Source organism: Sceloporus undulatus, chromosome 3, assembly GCF_019175285.1.
Source record: "Sceloporus undulatus isolate JIND9_A2432 ecotype Alabama chromosome 3, SceUnd_v1.1, whole genome shotgun sequence".
In the NCBI taxonomy this organism is placed as follows: domain Eukaryota; kingdom Metazoa; phylum Chordata; class Lepidosauria; order Squamata; family Phrynosomatidae; genus Sceloporus; species Sceloporus undulatus.
The window spans coordinates 243,393,315-243,405,781 of NC_056524.1; the positions used below are offsets into that span (position 1 = coordinate 243,393,315).

The following is a 12,467-nucleotide window of genomic DNA, read 5'->3' on the forward strand; positions in this document are numbered from 1 at the left end:
GCGTGCAGTGTGTGAGCGAGAATCACAAAATAAAGGAATAAAAGGCAACAGAGAAAGGGAGAAAGTACAGGCATCAATCAGTAGCTAGGAAAATATCTCTTTAGGACAGGGATGGGCTACTTGTTGCCCTCTAGATATTGTTGACTTGCAGCTGCCATCTGGCTATTCAGAATTTGGAAATGTTACTTTTAAAGTAAATCTTGCACAATCTCCTAGCCAGCATAGTCTGGAAAAGTTACATATGACAATGCCCCAGATCCTCCATCTTGCATGCCGCTGACAGTGCTGGTTAGGGATGTTTGGACTTAACAGTCCAATATCATCTAGAAGGTCATTAGTTTACTGCTCATGGACTAGAAAATTATAAACTCTGTTTCTGGGATAAAAGAGACTGATCACATGGACAGCAGGTTGTAGTTCTTAAGTATCACTACACAGAGCTATCTTGGCAAGAGGTACTTTTTGTGGCTGGCCCTCCTAGCACTCTGGACGCTATGGCAGTGGGATTTTTCTGCCAAACATCCAAAGACTTTTTACAGATAGTGATGGAACCACAATGCCATGATCTCCCAATTATATTTGATATGACATTTTGGAATACTGCCAGTGCCAATGTTTAAAGAAAAGGAAGTTGATCTTCCTCTTTCTCTACTGCCTTCCACTTTATTAAGCATTATCATCATTCCCAATGAGTCATGTAATCTTATATGTCCAAAAGCATGATAGCCTCAGGTGAGTCATTTTGCCTTTTGGTGAGAGCTGAAGACTGGTTTGCTCTGGGTGGGGCAATTTTTGGGGGGAGAAGGATATTTTTGGCTTTATTTATCTTTTTGTCTGTATATATTCAGGGAGCATCACTGAAATAATAACGTGCTTCCTGCATCCCTTAACACCACCATTGTGTTTTGTTTTTGGAGCATGGCAACCTCCAGATCCACAGAGATTGTCTAGCCTTGATCTGTTTAAACTGGCACCAGCTCTCCAAATTCTCTAGAGATATGAGACACTTTTAAATAGAGGTGCTGCATATAGAACCTGAGAACTTTATGTGGCACAACATGTGCTATCACCATGCTGTTGCCCCTTTCTTCCATGCATTCAACAATACTGGGCAGAAGAGAAAAATGAGTAATGTTTAAATTTTGTTGAACTGGAATAACAAAGACATAGAAATATCTCTATATGTCATTTTTATCTTATAAAAAAACTGGATATATAAGATAAGATGGTTATGAATACAAGAATGAACGAGAATATGTTGCAATTCAAGGAAGTAATGACTGGGGAAAGATTGTATAATTTATCAACAAATAAGTCAGTTAACTTTTCTGTAAAACCACAAAAAGATGATTGGTTGTGTGAATGTTACGTTGTTTTTAACTATTGTTTTTTATTGTTGTAATATAATAAACATATATTTGTTAAAAATCTGGGCATGTCTATGAGCCTTTGAGGGGAATTTGCCTCTGTTTAGCACAATGCTGGGTTACTGCACGAGTCAGGATCCAAAGAGTTATTTAGGCTTCAGTCTTTCATACAACAGTGAGTAAACCTTGCTGAACGCAATGAGATTTATTTCTAAGAACCCGCCACAAAACATGCATTGGACCAGAGCTGATTAACATAGGCCTTGAGTGAAGGTCACATACCAAGCTGACCTATGAGCAGTGATGTAGCAAATTCAGGGCTTACAGGGTCAAAGCACCATGACTTTTTAATTTGCAGACACTCTTTCCACATCAGGCCTTCTATGACCTTTGAGTTCAGCTGCAGTTTTCACAGGGCATGGTGGGGACTGGTACATTTTACTAGCAAATGTATTTTTGTGAGCCACCCGTATTGTAATAGAAAATAAGTTGGGAGTTGCTTGGTCCTGAAAGGGTACTTAGGACTCTTTACTTTGCAAAAGACACACACTTGGTGGAAATGAAAACTACTGCAATATGTTTGTTGATATGAATCAAGTCAACCATTGGATTTTTGAATTTTCCTTGCAAGCACAGCTATAAGAAAGTTCATGACAAATGTCTGCACTTCAGAATTTACTACTATATCAGTGAATAGGGTTAAAGATGGGGTGAGGACAAGTGAGGCTAGGAGCCAAAAAAAGAAAGAAAGAGGGGACTCATCCTCTCACTTCCAGGAATTGGTGACAAGGCATTATGGAGTCTCAAATTACTGAGAAGAATAGGCATGAGCTGAATCTGAGTATCTGCCCTGGCATGCCCTTTCACAGCCTAACATTGGGAAAGCAGAATGCAAACATTTTTTATAAGGAGCAGAGATTTAAAAACAGCAGGTGTTCACTTTAGTTTTCTTAGCAGAGCTAGGTGAGTACACAAAATATATTCCTGTAAAGTGTTTCTTCTAAATCATTAATTGTTAGCAGTAGAATATCCATGAATTCACTGAGTGCTCAGCTCCAATTTCTCTCCTTTGTCAGATACAAACAATATTAAAATTGAAGGGAAGTAAACTAAAACTGGAAATCTCCCAGTTTTCCATCAGTATCTCACAGATTTTAGTTCCTCCATCACTTCCATCTCCTGTTCAAATAAGTGAAATATCAATGGCTTAGTCATGAACACACATACGCTTCTCACACAGAGTGGCATTGGCATGGAAGACATTTTTCTAGGATACAATCCTACATGATTGATACAAGAACCTGGGAGGGCAAACTACACAAGTCTTTTGCATGGAAAATTTGCATTACTAACCCACAGGAGATATATGAGTCCCAGACTGAAAAATGGCTACCACAAAACTATAGTTGCATATCAAGGGTGCCACACTGATCTTACAGTCAGCAGAGAATGACTGGTATGTTGGTATGGTAATAGCAGTGGATCAGTGGAACAGTTTCACATAAAGCATTAATCATTTCTTACACTTTTTTAGTTTTGCACTTCAAAAGTCATCCAAGGTGCAGAGCTAATTAAAAGACATGGGTAGGAACATGGCATGAGGATGCTTAGCAACAAAATAAAGTCCAGAAATTCTTCTCTGGATAAGACTGAATGCAAAATGTTACAAGCTGTGTTCATACATTTGTCTAGCTGTGTCTCTCTGTTTATTCTCTGTATCTTCATAGCTAATTAAAGTTCTGTTTTGTTCATTCATTACTCAGTCATTCAGAAACTCTGACTAACATGGCAACAGACTGACTGACCAGTGCAGGCTTATATGTCTCTCTTAGGCACGTTACAGAGCGTCGAAAAGCAGCGCTCTGCCTGCGCTGTCATTAGTTACGTTGAGAGGCCCCAGCGGCCAAACCGCGAGGCTTCCCGGCGCAGCTAAAAAGAAGCGCCAAAATGGGGCTTCTTCTTGCATCGCGGAAATGACGCGACGAGGCGCCAATGGCGCGCTCGACACATCATTTTTGCGACGCTACGTGCGGACACTAAGTGTCTGGCACGTAAAAATGGCCGCACCCGTGTGTATAGGGTGCGGCCATTTTTACACCCCCATCACGTGCTAGGGGTGAGGCCGGTATGGATGCTAGGTCCTCGGCCATCCCCTAGCACGTGATGGGGGTGCTGCAAAGGCCCGTGCGGAATGGGCCTTAGTTTACACACCTCTCTTCATTTATTGTTATTGTATGCCTTGAAGTAATTTCTGACTTGTCACAACCCTAAGGGGATCCTATCATGGAGTTTCCTGGGACTGAGTGTGACTCACCCAAGGCCAAGAGGGGGACCAGAGTTATAGTCCAGCTCTCAAACCACTATATTATGGCGGCTGTCTTTATTTATACAAAGATAGATGTATCCAGGCATACCTCAGTTAACAAAGCCTCTGACAAAGAAGCATCTTTTAACAAAGACTTTATGTGCCCTCCCCTTTGTTCTCTGCCTAATATTTGGATGGGAGACCACTGATGAATATCAGATGCTATTGGCTATATTTCAGAGGAAGGAACTGGCAAAGCCACGTCTGAGTATTCCTTGCCCAAGAAAACCCTATGAACTTTATGGGGTCAACATAAGTGAACAGGACTTGAAGGCATGGGTCCACATGGGCACGCACACACACACTTGTAGTTGTGAGCCTTCCAGTAGTTTCCAGCTTGGCAACCCATGGGGGGCTTTCTTGCCATGGATTTGTTCAAAGGAGGTTTGCCATTGCCTTTCCTTGAAACTGAGAGGGTGTGACTTGCCCAAAGTCACCCAGTGGGTTTCATGGCCAAGCTGGAAATTGAACTCTGGTCTCCAGAGTCCTAGTCCAATACTTAAACCACTATACCATGCTGGCTCCCTCCTCCCCCCTCCTCTCTCTGTTTACTTTCAACCTTTTATTGAAAACTTGAATAGGGCTTATATAATTGCTGTTTAACTTCATTCACAAACTTGAAAAAAAAACAACAACAGAAATCATGAGGAAATATTGCAGTTTGAATATGAGAAAGAGCTGCTACAATGTAGGAAATGACTAGCAGTAATTGGAAATCAAGATACCTCTGGATATATGAAATACTCCTGCCTTTGAAATGGAAAGAAAATTGATTTATTGTGTAAGGGAAGCTAATTTATAGATAATTTAAATAAATTAAAGTTAATTGTGATGATTTCCCATTTCCCTGACTGCATGCTTATTTTAGACCACATTTACACCATTTTGTGAAATCTGTGGTCATCCACCCAAAAGTCTTTGTGCCCCAAAAATGTGCAATATATGTAGTGTGTGAAAAGTGTGAAATGTGTACACATTTTTCTGCACATGTCCCTAATATAAGCATTTTGCATGCAAGATTTTCCAAATCTACCCCTTCATGCATCTTTGTGCACATCATTCCTTAATGTGCACACTTTCCTGGGCTGCAATACAGACAACACATTGTAAAAATGTGGATTTTGATGTGCTATTACATTTCATTCTGCTTATAAATTTAGCAAATCTAACTTGGCTAGGTTTTGACAAAATTTATTTAATTAAGCCAAAATCTAACTATATTATGGAATAGACCTTAAGGTTAAACACATTCATGGCTGTCTCTTATCTGCAATGCAGGTGAACCAATGAACTTGGTGATTACCTGTTGCCAGTGAAATAAAGAAAAATGCACTCCATTAAACTGAAGTACATTGGCTTGACTGACTTATAAATAAATCTTTTGATTGAGCTTTATATACATCTCAGTTACAGAGATACTTAGATTCTTTCCAGATACAACTTGGATGACTTAGAAGAAAGAAGAGACCATCAAGAAAATATAAACAACAAACTATAAAGGATTTCAAAATGAAATTAAGTCACTACCTGTCGAGGGGTCCGTTCTGACTTACTTCTGCACCATTCCCAGTCTGAAAGTTCTGGTTTCCGTCCCTCCTCATGTGAAAGCCTTCTTTCCTGTCCTTCAAAAAAAGTACATTTCTCATTATTCCTGATATCTTCTTTCTTATATGTTCCTATTTTGTCAGAACGCAGGCAGTCTATGAACTTATCCTTGCTGAGGTCTTGTTTTGTGTCAGTACCAACTGTTTTCTTGCACTTGTTGACTGTCTCCTTAAGCAGGGAGCTGTTCTCGAGAGAGATGGTGCTGAACTCAATTTTGTTGCTTTCCTTTTGAGCTTCTTTTGTGTTGTCACAATCATAGTTGAGCAAGCTGTGGTATGATATGGAATTGCTATCATCACTGTGACGGTTGTCATGGGATATCTTATAGATTCCATAACCTTGATGAAATGACAGGTTGAATTCAAAGCCTCTTCTTCTGGCTAAAGAAAGGAATCAGGCATTTCCATTAAAAACATAAGCAGGAGAAATGTGCAAATTTAAAAATTTAAAAATCCCTCAAATGCTGGCTATCAGAACAAGTTTAGTGCACATTATCACAACATAAATGAAACAAATCATGTTCCAAAAATTCAAAAGCACAGCTGGTACTGACTTAAGGCACATACATGTCAAGGCTGAAGACAGAGATACTTCTGAGAGGGCAAGTCCTGTGACATTTGTGTTACAGCCTAAAAGTATTATACAGTTGTGGTTTCATACATATATTTTCTGTCTCTGAACTGTATACCTTGGAAAGGGTTGATTTTTTCCCCAAACCACTTTCACCACGGATGAAAGTTCCATTTGAAATCAAGTAATATTAGCTAATTTATTTTTAAGGAAGAAAATATAAAAAATTCCCCAGGTACCAGAAATAGGTTTGATCTTCATTTTGTACAGGATATGGAACAGGAAAGGCTGGCCTCTTAGATTCTTCTATAGATCTAATCTAATTAATCTAATCTCATTCACTCTACCCATCCATGCATCTATCCATCCACCTGTTTCCCAATGGGACAAAGTTAATCATGGCTTAATGTTAGTGCAGTGCTTCCCAAACTTTGGTTCTCCAGATGCTTTTGACCTCAGCTCCCAGAATTCCTGACTATTGGCCAAGCTAACTGGGGCATCTGGGAGTTGAAGTCCAAAACACTTAGAGGACCAAATTTTGGGAATCACTGTTTTAGTGGGATTGGTTTGAAAATTCACAGTGCATTTATATGTACATCCACTCTGAAGTAATACCCATTGACTTCAATGGCCCTGCCACCTAAGTAAGTGGGAATTGGTCTCATTGCACTCAATGTGGTTTATTTTTCACAAGACATGCACAGGATGGCTCTGTAAGTTAATTAAATCTGATTTCACTGGGAAGTAAGTGCAACTAACTCAAGGCTCTTCCTGACAGCCAAGATTCCCTTATACACGGATTTTTTTATACATGGATTCAAGCATCAACATTTTGAAAATGTTCCCAAAAAAGTATAAATTTGAAATATCAAACCACGATTTTCCATTTTTTATAAGGGACACCATTTTGCTATGTCATTATATTTAATGGAACTTGAGTATCTTGGAAGCAAAACCCATCATATAACAAGGGTCCACTGTAATTGTTGGGCTACTCTGTTTCCATTGTTAGATGTTGTTCTCATTCCTGCATCCAGTCATTTATCCATTCGTTCCTGGGATTTTGTCCTTTTCTCTTCTTTTCCTTGAACTGTGGTGTGGACAGGCCCTTCTCTCCTCCCAGGAAGTGTCATCGGGAAAGGAACATCTTCTTGGTGATAGACACACTCACATTCACAATGTCATCAGTGCTGTCACCCAAGAGTACATGGGGGAGTCAAGATCATAGAGACAGAAATGAACATGAATCCTAAATAAACTGGAAAGTTCCAGAAGCAAGGGAAAACACACCTTTTTCTCACTGTTTAAAATATCACAGTTAGCCCCAAGAATTCACCAGAAATAGACCAGAATAGGAACTGCATCATTTGGACTGTTGCAAAAAAATCTCAATACCCAGGCGCAACTCCCAAGGCTTTTCAGCATTCTGAATAAACCCTTAGTCTAGATGCAATCCAGTGTTTGAAATCTCAGTCTTCTTTTGACTTTTTCTGGGTGAATGATTTAAATCAGCAGATGGCTTGGGGTTTGGCATCTGTTACATTAAAACCATTTCAGTCTAATTTTAATTGAACTTTTCTTGGGGATTTGGGGATTCATTCAGAAAGCACAGTGAGCACAGAATTCAGAGCAGCATGTACCACAGTGAAGTTGCATGTAAGCTTGGTCCCCAGCACATCATCCAGCAGTTTCAGATGTATAACTTCTGACCTGGGACCAGGAATGGTGGAAGTAAGGGGCTGAACAGACCAGCAGTTTGAGCCAGTTTCCCGGTGGCGTGGGGGCATGGTGACTGCATGCCGCACACCCTGACTCTGTGCCAGTCCGGCATCATGCCACATGACTGACCAGACATCAGGCAGAGTTGGGGCATTCCTGTGACACAGAGACCAGACGCTGTACACTGCAAGAGTGCAGAAGAGCACCTCTTTTCAGGCCCAAAAAGGAGTGGCATTTTGCCGCTCCTTTTTGGACCTGAAAAATCCTGGATCAGGGCCGCAGCATGTGGTTGCCTTGGCCCCGACCTGACCTCACATTAAGGAAAGTATTAGTTAGTTGCATCAATTTTGATAATGCTAGTCACTTTCTCCTTTTTTACTTCTCCTCAAAGGAAAATGGAAATGGAGAAACTAGATCCCAGCTGTTCTAGCAAGTTTGAGTGGTGCTCTCCAAGCTAAAAGCACCATCTGTTTGTTGAGAGGTACACAGGTTGCACATTAGAGCTCATAGGCAGCCCTCCTCTGAATGTAGATGATCTCTAAATCAATACAGGTTGAGTCTCCCTTATCTGAAATTCTGAAATCAGAAATACTCCAAAAAGCAAAACATTTTTCAAAAGGAGCTGAGACAGTGATACCTTTGCTTTCTGATGGTTCAGAAACTTTATTTCACATAATTTTTTAAAAAATTGTATAAAATTCTCTTCAGGCTATGTGTATAAGGTGCATATACAATATAAATGAATATTGTGTGTAGACCTGTGTCCTATCTCCAAGATATCTCTTTATGTACATATATGCAAATAAAGCTATTCCAAAATAAAAGTTTGAAAATTTTGAAATCCAAAATACTTATGGTGCCAAGCGTTTCGGATAAGGGAAACTCAACCTGTACTTTAAATCAGGGATTAGGAGTATTGGGCAATCCAGATATTTTCAGGCTATACCTCCCAGCTTCCCTAACCACTGGCCATCCTGGCTAGGGCTGATGGAAGTTGGAGTTGAACAGCGTCTCAAGATCCACCCCTGCTTTGAATTGTTTCTTGCTGTTCTTGTCCTTTGGAACAAACTAGAAATATAAATAATTGGAGACATGGTTTTTAACAAGACTACTCAAAGAAATACAGTTTCTAAACATATGTAGGCACCACATTTCTGTATTGCTTTGGTATCAAACACACTAACTAAAGTCTGAGTTATTTAATTTGCCAGAGAATCATGAAATCTGAGTAAGCATTCTGTTTGGTGGCAGTGGTGGGGAAACAGAATAGCCCTTAGCATAAACAAAATGAAAGAAAATGTTCCTGTTTAAATGACGACAAGAGTTGTTGCCTTACCATCTGCCACATATTTCACTCTGCAAATATTGTATCAGAGCCAGAGAGCCACATGGTATCTGTAACAAATCATTTCTTCATACACAGCAAATACTGCAGTTAGGAAATAGGTTCTAAAAGATCCAGAGGAAGTTTCAGCTTTGAGAGAAAAGCTTCTTCCTGGTGCGAATCAAGATGATTTTTTTATTAAGAACCATGACAACTGTAATGTAGTCTACGTGGGCTGCCTGCATGGGGAGGAGGGAAACTCCAGCTGTCTTGGAATATCATGCTGTTCAGTGGCATACCTATTAACTTATGTTAGCGTACTCTACCAATGTTTAACCCTCGTCCTGTTGGATCGGATGTTTTCATCCTGCAGCGCCACATTTTGTTAAAGAATCCACACAGAACTACTGTACACCTACTTTGGTATTTAGGACCAGGGTAGATTAGTACACAAAATATATTTAGGTATGAAAATGAAAATAAACAAAATACACATAGTTGAAAAATGCACACCAAAAACGTATATATTTGAAAAAATCATCCCCCAATACAAATGAGAAGCTTTATGAAATCAAACCACAAGCTTCATAGAGCGACACATCTCTGGTGGCTATGGTGTGGCATGACTTTAGATGAAATGTCACATAGGAGTAGACACCACTAAAGTGAATGTTGGACCTTCTGTTATTGGAAGCTGAGCAGAGTCAACCCTGGTTAGTATTTGAATGGGAGACCACCAATGAATACCAGATGGTGTGGGCTATATTTCAGACGGAGGAATTGGCATAACCACCACTGAGTATTCACTGCCTAAAAAAAAAAAAACCCTATGAAATTCACGCAGTTACATACACACACCCTCATTTTTGTTGTTAACTACCTTCAAGTCAATTTCAACTTAGGGTGACCCTATAAATGGGATATCTCCAAGTCTCCCTGTCATCAACAGCCTTTCTCAGGTCTAGTTGCAAACTCTGGACAGTGGCTTATTTGACTGAGTCTATCAATCTGTTAACACTCATCTACCCACTAACTAAAGCATAATATTATGCATTTTAGATTTGTGCAATTTTGATATATGCACATGTTATGAAACACATTTTTTTCTTTTGCAGAGTAAGCCAGTAATGTACAGTTTTCTGACCACAGTGGGGGATGGAAAGGTTGGTCTTAGTTTATTAATTTTAACTTGGTATGTTTTAAATTTTATATTTGTAATTTTTTGTATTTTTTTGAATTTTAATTGTTCAATTTTAATTGTTGTGTTTTATATATGTTGTTAGCTGCCTTGTATGCCACTTTGGGGATAAACAAACAAACAAAATAATAATAATAATAAATAACAAACTGCATTATGTCCATGTTCAGGTTCAGGAGATGAAGTGAATAAATGTGCAAAAAGGCAATTGTTTCACCCATCCTTCCAGAAAAATGCTCTTCGGAACAGTCATGTTGTAGTATTTACCTCACAGAATCACAGAATCATAGATTTGGAAGAGACCACGGGGACCATCAAATCCAACCCTCTGCATACAGGAAGACACAATCAAAGCATCCCCAATAGATGGCCATCTAGCCTCTGTTTAAAAAACTCCAAAGATGGAAACTCCACCACACTCTCAGGCAGCATAGTCCACTGTCAAACAGTTCTGACTGTCAAGAAGTTCCTCCTGAGATTTAGGTGGAATCTGTTTTCCTATAGTTTGAATCCATTGCTGCTTGTCCTAGAACTTTATCACACACTTTTTTTGCTCATTACGGGAACTGGAAGGGGACTCTCATGTGTGTGTGCAACCAGCCAAAAATGGATTTTATTACACACCAAAGCGTCCTCCAAAAGGCCCCGTTCCGTCCCCCGGTGCCAAACCGTCCCCGTTCATTGCTGAGGAATGCTAAATGTTCTGGTCGGAAGTTTTCCAACCGAGGAAAATGGTGCCCATCAGCAATGAATGGGGATGGCTTGGCGCCAGGGGACAGAACAGGGCCTTTTGGAGGATGCTTTAGTGTGCAATACAATCCGTTTTTGGCTGGTTGCACATGCACATGAGAGTCGCTGTACAGTTCCTATAACGAGCAAAAAAAAGTGCGCGATAAAGTTCCTAGTCTCTGGAACCATAGAAAACAAGCCTATTCACTCTTCGATATGACATCCCTTCAAATATTTAAACATGACTATCATGTCCCCTCTAAACTGTCTTTTCTTCAGGTTAAACATACCCAGATCCCTAAGTCACTCTGGATAAGGCATGGTTTTCAGATCTTTCACCCTCCTCTGGACACCTTCCAGCTTGTCAATATCCTTCTTGAACTGAGATGCCTAGAACTGCACAATATTCCAAGTGAGGCCTAACCAAACAGAATACAGTGGTACTATCACTTCCCTTGATCCTGGCACTATACTCCTATTGATGCAATCAAGAATCGCATTGGCTTTCTTGGCTGCCACATCACACTGCTGACTCATGTTCACCTTGATATAACAACATTCTGGGAAATTACAATATGGTGCCCAGCAGGACAAAAGAGTGCCAAAGAGTCCAGCCATACTACCATGGTGATCTCATCATAAACCATCTCCTGTGGACATTGCACTTCAAATCCCCACCACAGATGTTCCTTCACCCTGCAGAGTGACAAATCCAAAAATACCTTCTAACTTTCTTCCTAGCAATTATTTCAGATTGAGATGTCATTCTTTATCCTAGGATCTCAAGGGGACCATATGAATATCATAGAATTTTAAAACAATTCAGATTTTTAAAAATAGTTTAAACAGAGTGAAAACATATTAAATAATTAGAAACTGCTTAAAGGGTTAATACAGTTCAAAGTCATGTACATATACGGGGGGGGGGGGGGGGGAGAACAAAACCTGTAATAAATTGGCACCAGAACAGAGCCAGCAGAAGGGCATTGCACAAATGGGGTGTCACAATAGAGAAGACCTTCTCCTATGTCCTCTCACAATGCATTGCTACACTGATGGGTGACAGAGAAGGGCCCTTTGAGAAGACTTCAATCCTCAGGCAGGCAAATATATAGAAAGCGAAATTACTGCTACCAGGATATTCTGGATCTGGTTTGGTTAAAAGGGTGTCCTGAGGTTTTTATTATCTAGTCTATAATCCTAGCTATAATGACCAGGATATAAGTTTGGTTATGAGGAATGACAAATATAATTTTACTAAAAACATTTTAAAATTGACTGTGGATATAGTTCCACTCTTTATTCTCCAACACATCAACCCTTGCAAGTGCAGTTTTTTTATACACTACTCACAAACCAAATCCAAGTTACCTAATACAATAATCCCTCAAGCAGTCTCCTTCCTTCTACATTCAGACCCTCCTCCTCTCTGTCTTCTTCCAAACCCTAATTCTATCTGAAACTCTCCCCCATCTCTTATCTTTCCAGCATAACATCCCAATCTCTCTCTCTCAACCCATTATTCATTTCCTGGTCAAAATAATAATAATAATAATAATAATAATAATAATAATAATAATAATAATAATA

General features: G+C 39.7%; 1 protein-coding gene across 1 annotated transcript in view; it reads right to left on the reverse strand.

Moving 5' to 3' along the window:
- GPR149 (G protein-coupled receptor 149) overlaps window positions 1–12,467 on the reverse strand; it is a 51,068-nt gene that overhangs the window by 31,018 nt on the left and 7,583 nt on the right. The window contains exon 3 of the mRNA XM_042456374.1: window positions 5,260–5,717. Within this exon, the coding sequence (XP_042312308.1) occupies window positions 5,260–5,717 (458 nt within the window). The remainder of the gene's footprint in view (window positions 1–5,259; window positions 5,718–12,467) is intronic.